Raw genomic sequence first — 24,514 nt, forward strand, 5'->3', positions numbered from 1 at the left:
GGGCTGAGCCTCGGGGTGCCCTCAGGAACTGCCATGAGAGGGATCCGGGCAGGGTCCCATCCTCAGCAGGGCCTGAGAGCGGATTCATCATTTTCCATCCTCCTCCCCTGATCCCGCCCTGTGGAACATTTCAGCTCCAAGGAAACTCCAGGAATCTCCCAGCAGCTGCAAATCTGTTCAGGACACCAGGTAAGGAAAGAAAAGCCACCCCAGGGGCTCTGCAAAGGCTGCTGGATCTGTGTCACTGCAGGGGGAGCAGTGAAGTCACACAGAATCCCAGAATTATTTGGTTTGGGTTGGAAGGCACCTCAAAGTTCATCTCCTTCCATGGGCAGGGACACTTCCCACCATCCCAGGCTGCTCCAAACCCCATCCAGCCTGGCCTTGGGCACTGCCAGGGATTCAGGGGCAGCCACAGCTGCTCTGGGCACTCTGTGCCAGGGCCTGCCCACCTCAGGGATTCCTGTGCCAGCCGCTGGTGTCCATCAGAGATGGTGATGGCATTGGGGAAAGGGACTCCGTGGGCTGTGCAGTCCTTGGGGCTCTGCCAGCAGCCCAGTGCACTCCATGAGGCGCTGCCTGAGGCTGTTGGCTGTCCCCAAGCTGGGGAGGGGACACATTCCAGGTGGATTCCCCAGGGTGCAGCTGCCATGCCTGGAAACCAAAGGATGCTCCAGTGAGATGAAGAACAGGGAGGGCCTCGAGCACCAGGATGGTCTTGCCGCCTTGCCCATGGCACAGGATGGGGTGGGCACTGGCACCACCTGAAGGTGTCCAGCCCTGCTCCCCAGGATGCCAGAGCTCCGTGCAGCTCCAGGCCAGAGCGAGGAGGACGAGTGGGCCCCAGCAGGGTCACCCAGCCCTGCCTCTTTGAGCGACTGTGACTCCAACCTGTCGGGATCTCTAGCTTGTCAGTGACCCCGAGAAAAGTTCCAAAGTGTCTTTTCCCAGCCTGGCACTTGAAGAAGCAGTCAGGGCTCTTCAGTTCTCCGTCTCAAGGTTGTTTATTGTATCTTATCTATAAAAAATTTTCTCCTGCCCTGCCCAGGTCCATCCAGCAGGACAGTTCCAGGCACTCTGCCTGTCCAGGGCAGTGTTATGCCTTTGTACTAAAAACTACATTTACAATGTTTATAATCACTTTCCAATACCCATCACCTATGTTAGACAGTGAGCTTCTACTCTAAACCAATCTGTAAGTGCCACCATCACAGCAGAAGATGGAGGCCAAGAAGAAGAAGAAAGGCTGGACATGCCCAGTTCCCTCCATCTTGCCTTCTGAATCCCCAAAATCTACTTTTCCACCCTGTGATAACTTCACTATCATTCTACCTTATTTACCATGGCTTGCAGATCATCATCTAAGGTTGGTAATTTGCTCCAAGGGTCATAATCAAACCCACAGGGGCATTTTGGGCTCTGTGCCAGGGTCTCTGAGCCCCCTGGCAGGGTCTGGGCTGCTCAGGACAGCCAGAGGGATGTCCTGGGTTCCCACACCAACCCCTCGCTAGGGATCAAACCCGCACCCAGCTCACCCTGCACCCGAGGGGCACCTTGTGGGTGCCCAGGGGCTCTGTGGGGCGCGGTGCCCGCTGTCGCTGCTGCCAGAGCCCTTCCCCGGTGCCCCTCCCGCGCGTTATCGCAGCCGTCGGGGCTGGCAGCTCCTGCCAGCGCTTCGCTGCCTGACGTCGGCGCGGCTCGGAGGCGCGCGTGGCGTGTTTGATGTCAGGATTACCGGCTGGCTGTATTGTAAATGCTAAAATGAAATAAGAAGATTAGAGAAGAAAAGCGCCGCTCCGCAGCGCGCCTGCCGATTGCCTCCCGAGGGCGGGGGGGGGGGGGACCCGGCCCGCTGGCAGCCAGCCCTGCCAGGAAAGGGTTAAACGGGGCCAAGCTGCTCCAGAGGCGCTGGGGCTGCTGCCACCGAGCTGGGGGAGAGGTGGATGGAGCTCTTCCCTCTGCCAGGGTGCTGGGATTCTCTGGCTCACGTGAGTATTGATGCTGTCGCCCCAGGTGGGTCCTGGCAGCCCCCAGCCCTGCGTCCCCTGGGGCAGGGCAGGATGGGGTCGCCTGGGCTTGGGTGGGGTCACCTGGGCTTGGGTGGGTGTCTGCAGCCTGGCTGGGGAGCTCTGCATCCCTTCCCACCCTGCTGCATCCCTGCCCAGGAATGAGGGCACGGCTGCTTCCCAGCCCTGGGAGCTGGCACGAGGGGTTGGAGTCGCAGTCGCTCAAAGAGGCAGGGCTGGGTGACCTTGCTGGAGCCCACTCGTCCTCCTCGCTCTGGCCTGGAGCTGCACGGAGCTCTGGCATCCTGGGGAGCAGGGCTGGACACCTTTAGGTGGTGCCAGTGCCACCCCATCCTGTGGGGGAAGAGGCTTGTGCAGCCTCAGAGGGGGTGAGGACCCTCTGCAGGTCCTGTTGGGGGAATCTGGGGCTTCCAAAGGGCATCGTGGTGCTCTGTTCTCCCTCAGAGAGCCCATACCCAGCTGGGAATGGGACTGAGGGATCAGGAATGTGGGAAACCCCACACCCCTCCTGCACCTCCTGCTCCCCCCACAAGCCTCCATCATGATCCTGCAGGGAAAGAGAGCCAGAGGGAGGGAAGCAGGGAGAGCTGGCATGGGTCAGGCCCTGCTGAGCCTCTCTCCATCTCCTGCTGACAGCACAGTGCCCCAGGCACCTCTGCTGGCACCCCAGGGCCCAGATCCACGCACGCCAGGCTCTCCGTGGGCAGCAGGGCAGGGGATTCCAGCAGCAGCATGACTGGTCTTTGTTCTGAGCTGTGCCCTTGGCCTCAGCCTGGCAGAGCTGTGGGCTGTCCTGCTGGGCCCAGCGCTGGAGGAGGAAGAGGAGGAAGATGAGCGGGAAGCCACACCAGGATTTTCCCTGCATTTTTTGCACTGGTCCTGCAGCAGCGTGTGGGGCACAGGACTCAGCCTCACACACAATCCCACATCCCTGCTGGCAGGACAAACCCTGGCCTCGCAGCTCCTCCCAGTACAGCAGAACATGACCTCACCCAGCTGGGGTCGGCTCATCCATCTGGGAATGCCCGGGGCTGGATACAGGGCCGGTGTGGGCAGCCAGGAGCATCCAGGCTCTGCTCCATCCTTCACCTGCTCAGGGCATCCCAGCAGCCCTGGGGCAGGCAGAACAGCACGAAGGGAACCTAACCTTCCCCTTCCCCTTCCCCTTCCTTTCCCTTCCCTTCCCCTTCCCTTCCCTTCCCTTCCCTTCCCTTCCCTTCCCTTCCCTTCCCTTCCCTTCCCTTCCCTTCCCTTCCCTTCCCTTCCCTTCCCTTCCCTTCCCTTCCCTTCCCTTCCCTTCCATTCCCTTCCCCTCCCCTCCCCTCCCCGGTTTCTGGCCCTGTGCCCGCTCCATCCCGGTACCTTCTCTCCCGCATCTGTTCCCAATCAAAGCCTCATTCCAGCCCTCGGGAGGTTTTCCTGCTCCTGCTAACGAACGCTATTGTGTTCCCGATGTTTTCCCGATGTTTTCCCGAGCCCGGGAGCAGCGCTCGGGCCCAGCCGGTGCCAGCTCTGCTCACACACGTGCGGGGACAGCCTGGAGCGGGAGGGATCCTGCTCCTCTCCCTCTGCCGAGATGGGGGTGAATCCATCCCCAGGGCGGGGCTGGAGCGGGGATATGGGGCTGGGACTCCCGGAGGAGGCTGCGGGTTTCACCCCTCTGCCCCTCGGTTTGATGCCCGGGTAATGTCCCCACAGCGCTGCCGGGCAGGGGACACCATCACAGCACCCCCATGGCCCCAGGCCAGGCTCACCCAGGGCGTGCAGACCCCGCATCCCCCCGGATCTGCCAGGGATGGCCGGGGCTGCTCTGTCCCCTGCGGGACTCACCCCTCCCGTATCGCCGCGGGGCTTCTGTTGCTTCTGCGTGCCATTAATGAGCTTTAATTGCCTGTAAACACATCCCCGGCAGCGCCAGGGCTGCCTTGGGAGGGCGATGGAGTCGGGGAAAGGGAACGGGAAGAGGAAATCGTGGTAACTGTTGCTACGGCTGGAGCTGCCGTTCCCAAACGGGGCTGGGGCAGTGCCCACGCGGGGCCCTGGCATTGCCCAGCACCGGGCAGGGGGCACAGCACAGCCCTCAGTGCCACCAACCCTCTGTGCCCCACGGGGCATCCCCCAGCCCCCAGCTGGGGTGTGACTGCACGTGGGGTGCAACAGGGGGGCTGGGGCAATGGGGAGGGGTCCCTGCCCTCCCCTTTCTGCGGTGTTTGGGGTCCCACAGAGGGTCTGACCCCTCCCTTTTCGCGGTGTTTGGGGTCCCAGGGAGGGTCTGTGGGGTTGGGGGTGGTGGGAAGGATCCCACCCTCACCCTCTGGCTGTGTGGGACAGCCCCCAGCGGGTCTGTAGGGTTGGGGACAGTGGGGAGGGATCCCTGTCCTACTCCTCTGGCTGTGTTTGAGGTGCCACAGAGGGTCTGTAGGGCTGGGGACAGAGGGGAGGGGTCCCTGCCCTCCCCTTTTTGCTGTGTTTGGGGTCCCAGGGAGGGGCTGTGGGGCTGGGGGTGGTGGGAAGGATCCCACCCTCACCCTCTGGCTGTGTGGGACAGCCCCCAGCGGGTCTGTAGGGTTGGGGACAGTGGGGAGGGATCCCTGTCCTACTCCTCTGGCTGTGTTTGAGGTGCCACAGAGGGTCTGTAGGGCTGGGGACAGAGGGGAGGGGTCCCTGCCCTCCCCTTTTTGCTGTGTTTGGGGTCCCAGGGAGGGGCTGTGGGGCTGGGGGTGGTGGGAAGGATCCCACCCTCACCCTCTGGCTGTGTGGGACAGCCCCCAGCGGGTCTGTAGGGCTGGGGACAGTGGGGACGGATCCCTGTCCTACTCCTGTGGCTGTGTTTGGGGTCCCACAGAGGGTCTGTAGGGTTGGGGACACTGTGCAAGGCTGTCCCTCTGCTGTCCCCTCGCTGAACGCACACACGTGGCACCGATGAAGCCTGCACAGGGGCTGGCTGTGCCAGGGGCAGGGGGCTGTAAATGCCATTTTCTGGCTCAGCGCCCTGTAACCCTCCCTGACGCCGGGGCTCCAGCACCACAAACAGCGCATTGTAATCACCCTGAGAGCTGCCTGCCCCCATCCCGGCACCCGGCCCTGCCCCCTGGCACAGGATGGGGGGCACTGGGTGTCCAGCGCTGCTCCCGAGGTGCGGGGACTGATGTCACACCGGGGGCGTCACTCGGGACACATCCTCGGGGCGGGGGGGCGTGGGAGGGGTCCCGAGGTGCCCGGGGGACCCGGACAAGGCCGAGGAGGTTCAACAACACCAAGTGCTGGTGCTGCCCCGGGATGGGGACAGCCCCTGGGGTCAGTCCAGGCGGGGAGAAGGATCTGGGGGTGATGGGGGTGGGAGCTGGATCTGCCCCGTCTCAGAACCCCCAGCCCTGGACTGATCCCACAGCAGGGCAAAGGGGATTCTGTCCCTGGGATGCCTTGTGAGGGCTGACCTATAACAGAGACCAGACTGAGCTAAAGAATAAAGTAGGGATTTATTAAGAGGCCTCAAATAGATCCACCTTGGGCAGCACAACCCAAAATGGGCACAAAATGGATGACAGGTCACGGGGTCTCACACTTTTATCAGTTCTGCTCCATTTGCATCTTGCAGTTCATTGTCCAATTCCAGCTCCAGCCCATGCAGTCCCATCCTGCTTGTATTTCTCTCTTCAGCCCACGTTGTTTGTGCTCTTGGGGCTGAGATTTGGATCATTTGTCCTTGGTGCCCAGCTGGAGCAGGAATTGTTTTGTCTCCCTGCTCTTGAAGAGAGCTCATCATCCCATAATGTGAAGCCCAGACCCACACACTAAAGCAGAGTAGAATCTGAAAAATATAAAAGCTGAAACTGAGGCATCACCTGTGTCCCTGTGCTCAGGTGATTTCCCACCTGCAGAGCTGCCCCAGCCCAGGCAGGAGCTGGAGCTGCTGGGGCCAGGCCAGAGGAGGCTCCAGGATGATCCCAGGGATGGAGCAGCTCTGCTGGGAGGAAAGGCTGGCACAGCTGCCATTGTTCACCTGCACAGGAGAAGCTTTGGGGGGAGCTCAGGGTGGCCTTGCAGGGCCTGAAGGAGCCCCAGGAAACCTGGAGAGAGACAATTGACACGGGATGGAGGGACAGGGCACAGGGAATGGCTCCCACTGCCAGGGGCAGGGATGGATGGGATATTGGGAATGAGGAATTGTTCCCTGTGAGGGTGGGCAGGCCCTGGCACAGGGTGCCCAGAGCAGCTGGGGCTGCCCCTGGATCCCTGGCAGTGCCCAAGGCCAGGCTGGACATTGGGACAGTGGGAGGTGTCCCTGCGGTGCCAGGGCTGGGATGGGATGAGGTTTATCAGCTTTCAGCGCTGCAATCCGAGCAAGCCTCACCGTGAGGGCTGGGTGTGGGAGCAGCGGGAGCAGCGGCAGAGATAAATTCCTGCCACCAAGTTTCTTTTCGCTGCTAATTTTCTGATTAGGCGCTGTCTGATGCGGAGCTTACTCCGAGGCGGGGTAATCTCGGTAAGCAGCAGCAGCACAGAGGGGCAGAGCCCCGCACTCCGAGCCCGTCACTGCTCAGGGGCTGACAAGCGCCGGCAGCGCTGTGGAAATCCTGTCTGCGGATGAGCCGGGAGGATTCTCCCGCTATCCCCCTAAAGCCTGCGTGTCACCTAGTCCAATAAAAGGCATTATCGGCAAGGTGGGATTTGGTTCTGGCGTATCTCGGGCCTCCAGCCCAGCCCCGGCTCGGTGATTTGCATGAGAACGGGGGGGGTTTGGGCACGGCGGGTGCCGGGTGCTGCCTCCAGGGATGCTGATGGGAGGGGAGCTCCCGCCCGTTTTCCATCCTGCGTTTTCACCGTTCCGTAGCCACCAGCCCTGCCCCTGGCTGGCTCCTGCCCCGAGAACAGCAGCAGCGCCCAGCACTGGGTCTCTGTCCACCCATCTGCCTTCACTGGGGAGCTTGGGGGGCTCAGAGCATCTTTAGGGTGCCTCAGCTTCATCCTGCTCCATCCATCAGCTCAGGGTGATCCTGCACAGGGTGAGCACAGCTGAGGAGTGCATTCCCAGGCTGGGAGGAGTGTCTGCAAGGGCGTGCTGGGGTTATCCCCCCAGAATGAAGAGCTCAGGGTGCAGGGTGTCACTCTGCGGTGGTCCTGGATCCTGCACCCGGTGGGAGATGCCACATTCCCAGGGATGGGGTGGGTATCATGGCACAGAAACCAGCTGTGCCCACATTCAAAGGGACAGCAGCCTGATTCCTGAGCTGGCAGAGGATTCTGTGCAGAATGAAGCTCTCAGGGTGCAGGGTGTCACTCTGGGGTGGTCCATGTCCCCTGGATCCTGCACCCGGTGGGAGATGCCACATCCTCGGGGACAGGGCGGGTATCAAGGCACAGCAACCAGCTGTGCCCACACCCAAGGGGACACCAGCCTGACTGGCAGGGGATTCCGTGCAGAATGAAGCTCTCAGGGTGCAGAATGTCCCTCTGGACTTGTCCTGGCTGGTCCATGTCCCCTGGATCCTGCACCCTGCGGGAGATGCCACATCCCCAGGGACGGGGTGGGTATCAAGGCACAGAAACCAGCTCTGCCCACACCTGAGGGGACACTAGCCTGACTCCTGAGCTGGCAGAGGATTCCATGCAGAATGAAGCTCTCAGGGTGCAAGATGTCACTCTGGGGTGGTCCTGGCTGTGCCATGTCCCCTGGATCCTGCACCCCTGGGAGATGCCACATCCCCAGGGACAGGGTGGGTACCAGCTGGTTGTCGTGCCCACACCCGAGGGGAGACCAGCCTAAATCCTGAGCCAACAGGGAATTCCATGCAGAATGAAGCTCTCAGGGTGCAGGGTGTCACTCTGGGGTGGTCATGGCTGTGCCATGTCCCCTGGATCCTGCACCCCTGGGAGATGCCACATCCCTAGGGATGGGGTGGGTACCAGCTGGTTGTCGTGCCCACACCCGAGGGGACACCAGCCTGACTCCTGAGCTGGCAGGGGCTTCCCTGCTGCCACCCAGCCTGTGCCAGCCCCAGGAGGAGGGCAGCAGGCACGGGCAGGCCTGGCAGTGGTGGGAGCACCCACGCCTGCTGCGCCCGGCTAATTTACTGTGTGGCTGCGCGCCGCACCAGCCAATAACTTTGAAATGATGTGGAGATTTGCAGCCAAACCTTCTCATAAAGAGATTTAGGAGGGTGACAAAGATAATTAAACATCCTTCCCTGAGTATTGACTTGCAGCTGAAAGGGGAAAAAATAACTACATTTTTCACAGTCCTTTTAAATCATCCTGAGGCCCGGCTGGGCTCTGTGCAAATAAACCCTGGCCTGGCAGCCGTGGGGCTGTGGGTGCCAAATCCCTGCCTGGCAGCACGGGAATAACAACTGGGGGAGCAGGGAGGAGTTTGGGGAGCCCAGGGTGGGCAGGGAGGGATGGACCCGGGCAAAGAGAATGGGGGACGTGAGCCTGGCTGTCCCCTGAGCAGCCCTGAGGAGGAGGATTCGGCTGAAACAAGGAGCAGGATGGGTGGCAGGGACAGGAAAGGAGGGACACAGGGTCACAGGACAGGGACAGGGGGAGGTGGCAGCTGTTGGAGGGCATGAAGGAGTGGCTCAGGAGATGGATCACAGCATGGCTGGGGTTGGAGGAGACCTTAAAGCCCATCTCAGCCCAGCCCTCCAATGGATGGATGGAGTCCCATCATCCACGGGGCCTCCTGAGGCACCTGCAGTGGGACAGAGCTGCTGTGGGACCCCCAGGAGCCCCCCCATGCACTGAGGGCACAGCTGAGGCCAGACCTCATCCTGTGGATGAGCAGGACAGCCCCACCCACCCTTCCATGTCCCCGTGGGCAGTGCCAGCCCCGGGAATGTGCCTGGCAGCCTCCTGCCACACCCCCGTGCTGTGCCAGGTGTGCCACCGAGCTCTGCCCGCTGGGACCCAGCTGGGATGGGCACCCCAGGCCGGGCACCCTGGCAGGGCTGGGAACCCCAAGTGTGCAGGGTCCCAGCTCCAAGGACTCTGGGGGGTGACCCCACACACACACACACACAGAGACTTTCCCTGATGCCCAAAACTCCCCGAGTGCCAACAAAAAGCTCCGTGTTAGAGCTGGGGGCCCCGGGCACAGGATGTCCCTGCTGTCCCTGCTCTGTCCCTGCTTTGTTCCCACTCTGTCCCTTCTGTCCCCACTCTGTCCCCGCTCTGTCCCTGCTGTCCCCGCTCTGTCCCCGCTGTCCCCGCTCTGTCCCTGCTTTGTTCCCACTCTGTCCCCGCTCTGGGGGGCTCGGGGTGCCCGTGGTTGAGGGGTTGGGCTGCCGGCAGCAGCAGGGATGCAATGGCAGCACAAGGAAGAGGAGGAAAATTCCGGGCGATTTCCACTCTGTCCTCTGTTTAAGGGTGATATTTCCGGACAGAGTCCCCCCTCAGCCGAGGGGTGACATCAGAGCGGGACAGGGGGACGCTGCTGGTGGCAGCCCTGCTCCTCGGTGTCCCTTTGCCGGCCGCTCCCGGCGCTGGCCGCGTCGCTCCGTGCGTGGAGCACGGGGGACACCCGGTGGGCGAGCAGCACACTGCAGGGACGGTGCCCGGGCACGGGGGCACCGCCTGGGGCTGGCACCGTGTGTGCGACACGGGCTGCTCCCGAGAGAACGGGGGGCACTGCCTGGGGCTGGCGCCGTGTGCCACACTGGCTGCTCCCGAGGGAACAGGGGGCACTGCCCGGGATTGGCACCGTGTGCGACACGGGCTCCTCCCGAGAGAACAGGGGGCACTGCCTGGGGCTGGCACCGTGTGCGACACGGGCTCCTCCCGAGGGAACGGGGGGCACTGCCCGGGGCTGGCACCGTGTGCGACACGGGCTCCTCCCGAGGGAACAGGGGGCACTGCCTGGGGCTGGCACCGTGTGCGACACGGGCTCCTCCCTGGGGAGCGGGGGGGCACTGCCCGGGGCTGGCACCGTGTGCGACACGGGCTCCTCCCGAGGGAACAGGGGGCACTGCCTGGGGCTGGCACCGTGTGCGACACGGGCTCCTCCCTGGGGAGCGGGGGGCACTGCCCGATGGGTTCATGGGGGGGTAACCTGGATGGGGGCACAGCTGGGGAGGCCCCGCAGTCCCCAAGGCTCTGGGGGCTCTCGGAGGTGTCCCCAGGACCTGGTGGGTGCTGTGACTTTGGGGTTTGGCGTCTCCTCAGGACGCCAGAGTCCTTTAACCTTGGGGTTTTGGGGTCTTCCCAACACCTAGTGGGCCCTATAACCTTGGGGTCCTGGGGTGTCCCCAGGACTTAGTGGATCCTGTAATCTTGGAATTTTGGGGTCTCCCCAGGACCTAGTGGGCCCTGTAACCTTGAGGTTTTGGGGTCTCTCCAAGACACAGGGGATCCTGTAACTTTGGGTTTTGGCGTCTCCCCAGGACCTAGTGGGTCCTATAACCTTGGGGTTTGGGGTCTCACATGGGCTCTGGAGTCTCTCCAGGCACTCAGGGCTCCCTGCACCCCACAGTTCTGGGTCTCTCTGGATCTCTGGAGGTGTCTTCAGGCTTCTGGGGGTCCCTGGAGTCTCCCCAAGGCACTCGGGGGTCCCTGCAACCCTGAGGCTCTGGGGTCTCTCCACACCAGGGTCCCTGCAGATTTGGGGCTCACCAGGGCTCTGGGGTCCCACTGGGGCTCTGGGGTCTCTCTAGGATCTTGTCCCTGTAGCTTTGGGGTCCTATTTGTGTCCCTGGGCTCACTGCAGCCCCAAGGCTCTGGAGTCTCCCAGGGACCCCGGGGGGTTCTGCAGCCCCCAGGCTTTGGGATCTCACCAGAGCCCCTGTGGGCCCTGGGACTCCAGGGTGGTTGCAGCTCTGGGGCTCTGAGACCACTCTCAGCTCCAGAGGGAAGATCCCAAAGGTACCTGCAGGGCTTTGGGATCTCCCCTGCAGCCCCAGTGTTTGCTGCCTTGCACCACTCCTGGCTCAGGATCTCCCTTTTCCCTGCCTTCCCTGCCTCTGTCTGTCCTCAAGGACCCTGATGTCTCTCAGGTGTTCAGCACCTTCCTGGGACCATCCTCCCCTCCCAGCCCCATCTCCTGGTGCAGCTCTGACCCTTGCTGGCTGCTCCAGCTGGGTTTCTCTGGGACAAGAAACTCTCAACCCATCTTTTGCTTTTCCTCCTGACTCTCTCATTCCTTCCCCAGGGGATAAACCCTGCAGGAACAAGGATCTGAGGGGAGTCAGGGCTGTGCTTCACATCAAGCCAAAGCAGAATTGTTTTCTGCAGGAAAAAAACATTTTCATTCCAATTTGCAAAGGCTTTCAAAGGCGATTCTCAGAGAAGCAGTCACTGCGGAGGGGATTGGATGTTCTTCTCCAGTTTTGGAGAGCTGGAAGCTCATCCTGCTGAGGCATCCAAGCATTAATGGAGCTGTGAACACCCACATGCAATGCCCTGCAACCCCAGCAAGGAAATCCCACATCCCAGCTCTGTAAAGACACTTGGAGAGTTTAAATGGACCTGGGGAGTGAAAAGAGGAGCAGGAGGAGGGAGGGAGCAGTGAGACACAGACAGGACAGAGCTGGGTGCTCCTCAATGTGCCCCAAGCAGGGCCCCACACGCCTTGACCCCAGCAGGCTCCAGTCAGGGCATGGAGGGACCCCTGGAGCTGCTGGTGTGACAGTCCCTGTGCCATCCCCACACAGGGACAGCGTGGCCCAGAGCAGGACCCTGCTGCTCCAGCACCCCTGGGCAGCCCAGGGAGTGGAGCTCCAGCCCAGGGTGGGACTGATGGGACTGTTGAACCTCAAGGGCACATCACAAAATTGTCTCTGAGATCAAAGAATCATCATAATCCCAGAATGGTCTGGGTTGGAAAAGACCCTAAATCCCATTCAGTGCCATCCCTGCCATGGCAGGAACACCTCCCACTGTCCCAGAGTGCTCCAGCCTGGCCTTGGGCACTGCCAGGGATCCAGGGGCAGCCACAGCTGCTCTGGGCACCCTGTGCCAGGGCCTGCCCACCCTCCCAGGGAACAATTCCTCATTCCCAATCTCCCATCCATCCCTGCCCTCTGGCAGTGGGAGCCATTCCCTGTGTCCTGTCCCTCCATGCCTTGTCCCCATTCCCTCTCCAGCTCTCCTGGAGCCCCTTCAGGCCCTGGAAGGGGCTCTGAGTTCTCCCTGGAGCCTTCTCCTCTCCAGGTGAGCACCCCCAGCTCTCCCAGCCTGGCTCCAGAGGGGCTCCAGCCCTGGAGCAGCTCCATGGCCTCTCTGGACTCACCCAGCAGCTCCATGAAGAGAAGTTAAACAAGATGTGACAGAGACAGCACCAACATAAGGCTCCATTTGCTGCACTGACCTTCCTCCTCCCTTGGGCAGCTCCCAGAGCACCCCTAGGCTCAAACCTTGGCTGCAGAAGAACCAAAGGTGGTGGTGAAGGGCTTGGTTGGAGCCCTGAGTGCTTCCAGGTGGGATATGGGAGCCCAGCTCAGCCCAGCTGTGTGCCGGTGTTCACAGGGGTCTGAGGATGAGGGAAGAGACGAGGATCTGACTCCACATTTCAGAAGGCTGATTTATTATTTTATTATATATATTATATTAAAACTATACTAAAAGAATAGAAGAAAGGATTTCCTCAGAAGGCTGGCTAAGAATAGAATAGGAAGAAATGATAACAAAGGCTTGTGGCTTGGACTCTCTGTCTGAGCCAGCTGACTGTGATTGGCCATTAATTAGAAACAACCACAGATGCACCTGTTGCATTCCACAGCAGCAGATAACCATTGTTTACATTTTGCTCCTGAGGCCTCCAGCTTCTCAGGAGGAAAAATCCTAAGGAAAGGAGTTTCCAAAAAAGATGTCTGTGACACAGCTGGAGGCTTGCAGGGGGATGTGGTGGTGAGCAGCAGCTCCTGGCTGGCTGTGCAACTTTCCAGCCTGAGCACTGACCCAGAGCTGCTGCAGAAGGGAAGAAAGAACTTTCCATTCGAGTTTCCAGCTGGAAGAGCCAGGGAGAGAAATGCTGACACCTCTGAGGTGCAGAGCAGGGCTGGTTCCACCTCAGTGCTGCTGTGCTGCTCCTTCACTGAGGGGCTCCTCCACCCCAGGACTGCAGTGCCCTCCCTGCTCTCACCCCATGGACACCTTGGGAGCTCCAGAGCCCCCAGCCTCGGGTCCCACCCACAGGGGATCCCTCCAGGCTGTACCTGGGGACAGTTTCCCCCTGCACAGGGACACACTCACAGCACATTGCAGCACGGGGCTGGACAGCTCTGGGCCATAAATCTGTGTGGCCAGAGGTGCTCCACGGCCCCAAGGACACCCCAAGGTCTGTCCAGGATCTGCCCCTCCCCTCCACTGCAGCGGCTCCTTAATGGAGCGTGGCACTGCCAGCCCTGCCCTGAGCAGCCCAGCTGGGTGACACTGCCAGCCCTGCCCTGATGGCACTGCCAGCCCTGCCCTGGCTGTGGCACAGCCCCAGGGACAGCCTGGGTGCCCGGGGAGCAGCAGGGCAGCCCCAGGCAGCCTCAAGCAGCCCCTGCCCTCTGGGAGCAGCTGCAGCTCCCCAGGTTCCTCCCTGCTCTCCTTCCCAGGGTTTGTCCCCGTTTCTCAGTGCCCAGGGGATGCTGTGCCAGGGTCAGCACCAGGGCTGTTCCCAAAGCTCATCCCAGGCTGGATGAGGAGGGAGTTGCAGCCTGGCCTTGCAGGTGAGGCTGATCCAGGAGGAAGGGGTGTGAGAGTGGAGGAGCCTCATGTGTGGGATCTCAGCACCTCAGGACTGAGGTGCAGAGTGGCCGAGACCACCCTTGGGGGGCTCGGAGGTCCTGGAATGTTGCCAGAAGTGTCTGGTGGCTGGACTTTGATCCTACACAGGAGAGGACACCTGTATGAGGATGGGAGGATTTCATTGGGGTAAATGGTTAAGGGATAAGTTAATTAGAGAGTGAAACACAGGGTTTGGGATTTCTGTACAGGGGGGTCTAGAGAAGTAAGATGGAGGAATTGGGGCGTGTCTTCTTCTTCTTCTTCTTCTTCTTCTTCTTCTTGGCCTCCATCTTCTGTGGTGATGTTGGCACTTTGGGATTGGTTATTACTAAAGGTGTACTGGTCAATAAGGGTAAAAGGTATTGGGGAAAAAATGATAAATATTGTATACGTAATTTTGAATATAAAGATAGGTGACCGCCCCGGGGGCTCTCAGTGTGCTCATGGCTGGCTGCTGTGCAGACCTCTGTCGGGCCGAAAGAAAATCTTTTAGATAAAAAACTAATAAACACCGAGACCGAGAAAAAACCTGAAGCCTCTTCTCGTCCTTTGAAGCGTGGGCTGCCCAAGGCCATCCCCGGGCCTTTCCAGGCCATAAAAACAGCCGAGAAACCGACAGCCTCATTCCAGGTTCACTTCAAGAACCCCAAAATTCCAGTCAAGAGAAACCTTGTGGGCATCAACAGGATGGGAGAGATAACCCCAGGTGTGAGGCAGGCTGGGGCCCGGGCGCTGAGCACGATCCCAGTGAGAGGTCCAGGATAAGGTTCTGGACAGGAGAATGGACAAATGGACAGCACAGGAGGATGTGGCCCCAGCCTGGGTGCTCCTGGCAGTACCAAGGAACCCCCAGCCCTGTGCTCAGAGTGGTTCCCAGTCCAGGGAGAGATGGAGGGGCTGGAAAAGGAGCAGCAGATGCTGCTGGCAGGGCTGGAGCTGGGGGAGAGCTGGGTTGGGATCCACCAGCACCCTGCAGGTGCCCTGGGGGCAGAGCCAGTCCCTCTCAGTAGGGCACAACTGGTACCCAGGGACAAGGGACATTCACTGCAGCTCCAGGCTGGGCAGCAGAATTGGTATTTTCTCCTGGGGAGGTGGCACAGTGTCGAAGACATCTTTTCATGAAAAATCCTTTCCTTAGGATTTTTCCTCCTGAGAAGCTGAGAAGCATCAAGAACAAAATGTAAACAATGATTATCTGCTGCTGTGGAATGCAACAGGTGCATCTGGGATTGGTCTCATGTGGTTGTTTCTAATTAATGGCCAATCACAGTCAGCTGGCTCAGACTATCCGAGACAGAAGCTTTACCACTCTTTCCTATTCTATTCTTAGTCAGCCTTCTGATGAAACCTTTTCTTCTATTCTTTTAGTATAGTTTTAATGCAATATATATCATAAAATAATAAATCAGCTTTCTGAAACATGGAGTCAGATCCTTGTCTCCCCCCTCATCCAAGAACCTCTGTGAACACAGGCACAGCACAGCTGTGGCACTGAGGTGGGCAAATCCATCCTTGCAGGCTGGGCTGAGCCCTGGGTGACCTTTCCTGTGCTCATGGTGGCAGGGGGCTGGACACCCCCGGGGGTGCAGTGTGACCGTGTTCACAGGGGTCTCAGGTTGAAGGAAGAGACGAGAATGTTGACTCCATGTTTCAGAAGGCTTGATTTATTATTTTATGATACATATTACATTAAAACTATACTAAAAGAATAGAAGAAAAGGTTTCATCAGAAGGCTAGCTAAGCTAAGGATAGAAAGGAAAGAAAGATAACGAAGGTTTGTGGCTCAGGCTCTCTGTCCGAGCCAGCTGACTGTGACTGGCCATTAATTAGAAACAACCACATGAGACCAATCCCAGATGCACCTGTTGCATTCCACAGCAGCAGATAACCATTGTTTACATTTTGTTCCTGAGGCCTCTCAGCTTCTCAGAAGGAAAAATCCTGAAGAAAAGGATTTTTCCTAAAAAGATGTCTGTGACAGCGCAGCACGCTGTGAGCCCAGCAAGGGCCACCTCCCCTCCCGAATCCCTACAGGGCGGGCTGAGAGCCGGGCCCTGTGCGCTGGGCCGTGCCCCTGCCTGGCCCACATCCCTCTGCTGCTCCCGGCATCAGCTGATCGCTCCGGGCAGCCGCTGCTGCACAGTCAGGCACACAGATTGCCGGGGAAGCGGCCAGGGGACGGCAGGGTGGCAGCCCGGGGGGCTCGGGGGGCCGGGGGCAGCCGTGCCCTGAAAGCCGAGCCACCTGCGCGCTGCTACCTGCTGAATAATAGAGGAGCTGCCGGCCAGCCCAGAGAAATGTGATGCTGCTGAGGCGGCCCGGGAGGACACCCGAGCTGCTGCTGGAGCTGCGAGAGCGACTGCAGCCAAGGAGCTCCCGGCCCCAAGGAGCTCCCGGCCTAGCGGGCTGCCCGCAGCGCTCGGCCCGGCCTGCCCGGCCTGCCCGGCCCGCTCCGGGGGCACGGGCTGGGGCTGGCAGGGCGATGTGAGCTGCCCGGGCACCCAGCGAGCACAGAGCTCCAGGGCAGGGCTGGGTGTCCCGGGGGGTGAGGCAGAGGCTGCCCGCAGGCAGGCAGCAGCTCAGCCCCATGTCCAGAGGAGGGGAGATGGTTTATATCCCCGATGACTCCGACTTCAGCTCCTTCAGGGATCAGTGCGAGAGCCTGGAGGGCTGGCACTGCCGCTACAACAAGGCTGGCGTGACCGTGTGGAGCCAGGGCCAGGAGGAGAGCTGCACCGTGCAGAAAATCAAGGTAAGCGGAGCTTTCCCTACCCCAGCCGTGTGCCAGTGGCTCCCGGGGGTCCCTGGGCACTGCTCCGTGCTGGGGATGCCAGCCCGGCCTGCCTGGGGGTGTTTCTGCCCCGAGTTCCCAGGCTGGCAGGGTTAGACCTGAAGATGCTCCCCAGCTGCTGCTCCAGCTCCTGCTGCTCACTGGGGGCTGTCCCCGCCGGGATCCCCCATCCTGCTGCTCACCTGGGGGTACTCTTGCTCCCCACAGCATCCTGCTGCTCAGTGGGGGCTGCACTCGCTGGGATCCCCCATCCTGCTGCTCACTGGGGGTTCACCCAATCCCCACACCGCTGGGATCAGTCACATCATAGAGATGGCCCTGCTGGAGCCCCCAGATGGGCTCATGGGACGTGTCCCCAGTGTCCCTTCCCCAGCTCTGCCGTCCCCTCCCATCCTCACGGGATAAGATCCTGTGGCAGCCCCAGGTGCTGTTCTGGGAGGTTTGACACCTGCCAGGGGCTGGAGCTGGGGTGCTGCAGAGGGACAGGAGACTCAGCCATCCCTCAGGTACCTTCTGGTTGATCTGCACAGCCCCAGGGGCGCTGCCAGGTGACCCTGGGCATGCCAGGAGGGGCTGTAGGGGGCACGGGGTGAACCCAGAGTGGTGTCACGGGCTTTGGCTTTTCTGGCACCAAGAATCCCGACCCCTGGGCAGGGATGGGATCTGCCAGAGTGAGCAGAGGCAGAACATCCGACCTGCAGGGCAGCTGCAGAGAGCATTCTGTTCTCCATGCAGAACATCCAACCTGCAGGGCAGCCCAGCTGCTGAGAGCATTAGGGTCAGGGTTAGAGTTCACCCAGCAGTGTCACCACAGCCCCAGGGAGGTGGGGAGGAGGGGAAAAGGTTCTGAAAGGCTCTTCCCCCTGCAGAAGCTCTCCTGCAGCTGGGACATGAGGAAGAGCTGGGCACACACTGCTGCCCTGGACAGAGACCCTGCAGGGCCAGGGGGAAGAGCAGGAGCAGCACTCTCGGCAGGGCTGCAGCTCCAATTCACATTTCCCTGGTCCTGTGAGTCAGGGAAGGGTTTCTGCACCTGGGTCAGGGAGCATTTAAACCATCTGGGCATGCACAGGATTAAGGGGTGCTGAGGGGTCAGGCCAGCACCTCTTTGAAAAGTCCTGGTGACTGCAGCACCTGGGAAGAGGCAAAAATCCCATTCCTCTCCCAAAGGAAGCTCCAGGGTGGCACTGTGGGCTGCTGTGTCACCCCAATCCCTGGGAAGGACACGGAGAATGTGCTCCTGGGAGCCATGTCCTGAAGGAGGAGGGCAGTGGTGACAGCAGCAAGGACCTGCCAAGGGTAAATCCTGCCTCAGCATCCTCTGCAGGGAGAGGTTGGCTCTGTGGCTGTGGGCAGGTCCAGCCTTGGACAGGGCTTCCCATGGTGAGATCTGGACTGGAGAGGTGGATGCTGCTCAGAGTGACCAGGACAGGCTGGCAGGAGGCCCTGGAGCCCAGCCTGGCATGGGGGCTGCAGTTCTGTACCCCTGTCACCGCTGAGCCCCACAGGCAGAGGGGCTGCAGCTCTGTCCCCCATGCCACCACTGACCCCACAAGCAGGGGGGCTGCAGCTCTGTCCCCCATGCCACCACTGACCCCACAGGACCCCAGGCAGGTCCTGGGCAGTCAGGGAGCATCACCCGCCTGGTTCAGGGCAATCATTGGGATTTCCCTGCCCTGGAGAGGGCCTGGGCACGCTGCAGGGGTTGGCACTGCCCAGAGCCCCTTTCCCATAACGTGGGATGCAGCCTGAGCTGCACAGCTCCCTTGGGGTCAGGAGAGCCTCGGTCTGTCCATTAACTGAGGGAGTTAATTACCTCAGATTCCCTGAGCAGCTGCAGCTATGGATTTTTCCCACCCGAATTCCCTGTGGATGGGTCTGGGCTCTGTGCTTTCCCCATCGCTGCTGCTGTGCCGGGCAGGGCCGTTCATCCGAGCCTGCAGGGGGTGGTGGACAGGCTTTAGTGGAGAATTTGGGGCTGCAAGGCTGCGACGGTCCCTCTGTGACACCCAGAGTTTCCTGGAGGCCCACGAGCTCCACTTGCAGCTGGAAAATTCCCTCACCCTGCAGCAGCAGCAGCACCTGCAGCCCCCGCTGCAGGCAGGGAGGGAGAGCAGGGGGAGCGGGCTGGGTGCTGCCACCCTCCCCCGGTGCCCTGGGCACTGCAGCACATCTCCGAGCCGCCCTGGGCACGAGTCCATCCATCCCCAGGGAAAGCTGGCCCGAGATTGATGGCACCTGCCACGCTCCGAGGGCCATCTCCGCTTACACGGCGCCTCATCAAAGATGCAAGGGCTCTAACGAGGAGCAGATGACATCTCCCTCCTGCCGGCGCTCCGAGGAGCAGGGCGGCCGCCTTCATCAATAATGCACGGCTGGCGCAGCTCCGCGGCTCCGGTTACAGCCGGGCCCGACAGCCCTGGGGAGCGGGTCCGAAATCCCCCGGGAGAGAGTCCAAACCCCCCTAAGGAGTGGCTCTGAAACGCTCCTAGACTGGGCCCAAAACCCCCCGGGAGTGGGTCTGAAATTCCTCGGGGGTAGACACAAAACTCCCCTAAGAGTGGGCTGAAACCTGCCCAGAGTGGACCCAAACCCCTCCCGGGGAGTGGCCCCGAAACCCCCGGGGAGCAGACCCAACAACCCCCGGCAGCTGCCCCCAAACTCCTCTGGAGTGGCCCCAAAACTCCCCTGGGAGTGGCCCTGACAGCCCCGGGAGAGGGCCCGAAACTCCCCTGGTGGTGGCCCCAAAACCCCCCTGGGAGCAGACCCCAAACCGACCCAGAGCAGCCCTGAAACTCCCCTGGGAGTGGCCCCAAACCCCCCCGGGAGCAGCCCTGAAACCCCCCTGGAGTGGGTCTGAACCCCCCCAGGATCAGATCCCACACACAAGATATCAGGAAGCACACGGGCACCCCTTTGTTTGCCCTGCAAGGACATGGGGTAGGGGACAGGCATCAAAGCCTGGAGCAGCGGGACCATCGATGTGAGGGTCATTCCAGCCCTGCGGTGGCTCTGGGGGTGTCCCGCAGCAGGGACTGTCCTGCATCCTCCATGGCACAGGGACAGGGGACATCCCAAAGTGCTGGTGCCATCCTTCATGGCACGGGAACAGCCCTAAGTCCTGGTGCCGTCCTCCATGGCACGGAGACAGGGGACAGCCCAAACTGCTTGTGCCATCCTCCATGGCACGGGGACAGGGGACAGCCTGAAGTCCTGGTGCCATCCTTCATGGCACAGGGACAGCGGACAGCCCAAAGCCCTGGTGCCACCTTCAATGGAACAGGCACAGCCCAAGGTCCTGGTGCCATCCTCCATGGCACAGGGACAGGGGACAGCCCAAAGTCTTCAGGTCATCCTCCATGGCACAGGGACAGCCCAAAATCCTGTTGCCATCCTCCATGGCACAGGGACAGGGGACAGCCCTCATGCCATCCTCTGTGGCACAGGGACAGCCCGAAGTCCCAGTGCCATCCTCCATGGCACAGGGATATGGGACAGCCTGAAGTCCTGGTGCCATCCTCCATGTCCCAGGGACAGGGGACAGCCCGAAGTGGGCACAGCCCAGGGTGAGTGCTCCCTCTCCCCGCAGACCCGCATCTCCTGCAAGGACGTCCCTGCAGAGACGCTCTATGACGTGCTGCACGACACCCGCTACCGCAGCAAGTGGGACTCCAACATGATCGAGACCTACGACATCGGCCGCCTCACTGTCAACGCTGATGTGGGATACTACTCCTGTGAGCACCCCCGAGACCCCCGGGCCCCTCCCCAGCCCCCTGAGTGTGTGTGGGGGCCGGGGCTCATGGGATCTGCCCGCAGGGAAGTGCCCCAGCCCCCTGAAGAACCGGGATTTCGTCACGCTGCGCTCCTGGCTGCCCCTGGGCAATGACTACATGATCATCAACTACAGCGTCAAGCACCCGGTGAGCCCTGGCTGCCCCCGGCCTGGCAGGGCTGTCTGTGGGCACAGGCGGGGCTGGGCAGGCTCTGAGGTGCCCAAAATCTCCCCACAGAAATACCCACCCCGCAAGGATTTCGTGAGGGCCGTGTCACTGCAGACCGGGTACCTGATCAAGGCCAACGGGGACGGCGCCTGCATACTCTATTACCTCACCCAGGTGGACCCTCGAGGTGAGTGCCCCTCACCCAGAACTCACCCCTCTGGCTCTGATTTTATATTATGCCACTTTTGTTTTCCTCCCTCCCTTCTCCAGCCTAAAAAGGTTCCATCTGTCTGCTAATCTCTGATCCTCCCAGTCATAAGAACCACTGTCCAGTCAGTGGAACTCAAATTTTAGTTTGTAGGATCATGGCTTAAAGGCTTTGGGATCCTGTGTGTCACCATGTGCGTGTCTCTGGTATGCAGGTTTATTGTGTGTCTTTTAATGCTGCAGAATTATTTTCAGAAGGTAAGCTCAAGGCTTTCCAGAAGGCAGGCTCAAGCCCAGAGGTCATGTAGGAGGACGTGGTATTAATTAGAAAAAGAGTAACTCTGGCCTGGTGTTCTGCATCTGCAACAGTCACAATCTTCTATCAATTCAAAAGTAATACAATTATTTTTATAGAATAACCTCTTTTTCAAAATTCAACCATAGAATTAGTTCCATAAACTCATTCTGAAGCCCTCCCATTGCTACATTACCTATGCATATCCAAATAACTCTCCATGACCCGGGCCCCCAGGAATGGGGGCAGCCCCAGGATGCAGGGGTGCCCACACCAGCCCTGGGGGTGCTCTAGGCTCATGGTGCCTCCCCTGGGGCTGGCCCTGCTCCTCTGGTGACTGAGCTTTGGGCTCTTGCAGGGTCGCTGCCGAAGTGGGTGGTGAACCGCGTGTCCCAGTTTGTGGCACCCAAGGTAAGGAAGGGGATGGGAGTCATGGACAGCAGGGATGAGCTGCCCAAATTACCCCAGGTGGGGACAGGGTGGGTGACCCAGGGCCCACAGGGTGGGTGCTGGGTGTCCCAGGGCTCTGAGGAGGGATGCTGGAAGACCCAGAACTCATGGAGTGGTGCTGGGAGACCCAGAGCTCACAGAGCAGGTTCTGGGTGACCCAGAACCTGCAGGACGGGTGCTGGGTGGCCCAGAGCTCACAGGATGGGTCCTGGGTAGTCCAAGGCTCTCAGGATGGGTGTTGGATGACCCAGAGCTTGCAGAATGGGTGCTGAGCGATCCAAGGCTCACAGGATGAATCCTCAGTGATGCAGAGCTCTCAGGATGGGTGCTGGGTGACCCAGAAACTGCAGGATGGATGCTGGGAAGTCCAGAGCTCACAGCATGGGTGCTGGGTAATCTAAAGCTCTCAGGATGGGTGCTGGATGACCCAGAACCTGCAGGACAGGTGCTGGGTGGTCCAGAGCTCACAGGATGGGTCCTGGATAATTCAAGGCTCACAAGATGGGTGCTGGATGACCCAGAGCTTGCAGAATGGGTGCTGAGCAATCCAGGGCTCACAGGATGGATCCTTGGTGATACAGAGCTCCCAGGATGAGTTCTGGGTGATGCAGGGCATGCACTGGGCACATTGCTGGGGCAGCCAGGCTCCTATCCCATACCAACACCCCAAACTCTGCAATGAGGTGCTGGGAGCTGCACCCACAGCCCAGAGCAGCCCAAACCCCATCCCTGCTGTGCTCTCAGGCCATGAAGAAGATCTACAAGGCTGGGCTGAAGTACCCGGAGTGGAAGCGGCGGCACGACCCCGGGTACAAGCCCTGGGTGTACCCCGAGCAGAACACGCTGCCCAGCGTCAGCCTGGCCGAGCTGTCCGTGCAGCACGCCGAGTCCCTGGAGAACATCGACGAGACCGGCCTGCCCGAGGAGCACCTGAGCACCAGCGACCACGAGGCCTGAGCCCTGAGCACAGGGAGCCCCCTCGGCACCCAGGCTTGGCACCCAGGGGGCACAGCTGGGAATTCGGGCTGTCCCTGCTTCCCTGTAGTCACATCTGCTCTCCAAGTCTTTCATCATTGACCCCTCTCCCTACCCAGGTAGTGGGAAATGTCCCGTGGGATCTGTGCAGCCACAGGGGCTGGGAAGAAGCAGGGTGGGCACCCTGGTGGCCCCTGTGCCCATGGAGATGTCCCTGCAGGAGACAGAGGGGGCAGTGGGTGTTCAAGAGCTTTCCTGGCACCTCGATATGTCTCTGCCTCTCTATGACCCTCAAAGGCCCGGAAGAGGGGGGTCTGTCAGGGTCCTGCCCAGGCTTTGCAGCAGCACAAGGTTTGCATTGACCCTGTCTGGCCTGCCCGAGGTCAGGCTGGACCCAGTGCAGCCCTCCATGCCCCTCCAAGCTTAGTGTGACCCCCTCCCCATGTCAGCGAGCCCTCCCAGGCCCTCTGCTGAGCACCAGGCTCACCTCTGCAGGCTGGCTGCAGCCCAGCTGGCTCTGGGGACCCCTTTCCCTGCTGTTTTTGGGGTCCTGGGCCTCCTGTGTCCCCACTCCCCCAGTGTTTGCCGCTGCTGTGGTTCCTGGCACAATAAAGGGGTTGGTGTGTGTGAGAGCTCACGGGGTGGCACAGCATGGGGAGGGGGCTGGCACAGAGCCCACCCAGAGCTCTGAGTGGGACAGGAGGGCACATCCACACAGCCCCAGCACCTGGGGTGACCCTCAGCAGGGACAGACTGGCCCCAGCAGGACAGGACAGAGGGATGCAGGGCTCTGCACCCCACAGGAGTGTGCGTGGGCAGGAGGCAGCTTCCACAGGACAACGGGAAGTTGGTCTAGACAGGCGCTGCTGTGGGAATTCGCTGACAAATAAGGGATTTTCCACCCACTCCTCGCCCCCACACCCGAGGCAGCTGCTGGGCTCTGTCCCCAGCTGGGTTTGAGGCTGAGCTGTGCAAGGTCAGTGCAAATGGGGATGTCACTGTAGCTTTGGGGGTCCCCTCTGACCCAGCTTTATCCCCCTGGGCCCACTCCAGAGCTGCCCTGTGTGTGCTTCCCCCACACCTGGAGCTTCTCACCACCCCAGTATCTCAGTCACTGATGCCTGCTGTCCCCCTTCAGCCACCCTGTCAGGTCACAAATGTCCCCTGCTGCCTCGGGGACATCACACACACACAGAGTGCTGGGAAGGGGACAGCAGGGTCTGGCTGGCTGTTGGGACAGCTGGATCCGGGGGTTTACAGCAGGGCTGGCTGCACAGAAGCCACCTCTGCAAGGAAAAGGCAGAAAACAGGGACAGGGGCTGTGCAGCTCACAGGGCTCCCCCTCCCCACAGTGCTCCCACCTCTGGAAGCACACAGGGATTATTTCACCTGTTAAAAGACACAACCCAGCCCCAAATTGCCCCAAAACCACTCTGGCAGAGCTGGTAACCATGGAAAATCACCCCTGGGTGCTGTTCTGGTGGGCAGATCCCTCTGGCACCCCGAGCCCTGTGGGTGTTGGGGTGCAGGCCCTTCCCCTGCAGGAAGGATCCTCATCCCTCATCCCTTGGCACTCCCGGATGTTTCCCTGCAGGATCCAGGCTGGATCTGGGGGTTTGCAGCAGGGCTGGCTGCACAGAAGCCACCTCTGCAAGGAAAATGTGGAACACAGAGGCAGGGGATGTGCACCTCACACCTCACAGCAGACAGTGACCCAGGGGTGCTCCCTCTCCTCGCACTGCTCCACCTCTGGCAGCACACAGGGATTATTTCCCCTGTTAAAAGACACAACCCAGCCCCAAATTGCCCCAAAACCACTCTGGCAGAGCTGGTAACCATGGAAAATCACCCTGAGTGCTGACCTGATGGGGCAGATCCCTCTGGTCCCCCAGTCCTGAGGGTGCTGGGGTGCAGAACATTCCCCCGCGGGAAGGAGCCTCATCCCTCATCCCTTGGCGCTCCCGGATGTTTCCCTGCAGGATCCAGGCTGCGGCTCTGCCGGGGGTTATTTTTAGCCAGCCCTGAGTGGGAGTGAGGAGCTGCAGCCTGAGCACCGAGAGCCCTGCAGGGAGGCCCAGGGAAAGCTGTGCGGGGCCAGGTGACACCTCAGCCTGGGAT

At 60.7% G+C, this 24,514-nt stretch overlaps 1 protein-coding gene across 1 annotated transcript; it reads left to right on the forward strand.

The window, feature by feature from the left end:
- Positions 1 to 16,251: 16,251 nt before the first annotated feature.
- Positions 16,252 to 23,511, forward strand: LOC134424608 (START domain-containing protein 10-like). The gene is made up of 6 exons (XM_063168470.1): positions 16,252 to 16,486; positions 20,115 to 20,262; positions 20,345 to 20,448; positions 20,539 to 20,656; positions 21,330 to 21,382; positions 22,166 to 23,511. Exons 1-6 carry the CDS (start codon positions 16,322 to 16,324, stop codon positions 22,376 to 22,378), a joined length of 801 nt encoding a protein of 266 aa, XP_063024540.1. The 5' UTR covers positions 16,252 to 16,321; the 3' UTR covers positions 22,379 to 23,511.
- The last annotated feature ends 1,003 nt before the right edge of the window (positions 23,512 to 24,514 follow it).

The sequence above is a fragment of the Melospiza melodia genome, chromosome 14 (assembly GCF_035770615.1).
Source record: "Melospiza melodia melodia isolate bMelMel2 chromosome 14, bMelMel2.pri, whole genome shotgun sequence".
NCBI classification, from domain to species: domain Eukaryota; kingdom Metazoa; phylum Chordata; class Aves; order Passeriformes; family Passerellidae; genus Melospiza; species Melospiza melodia.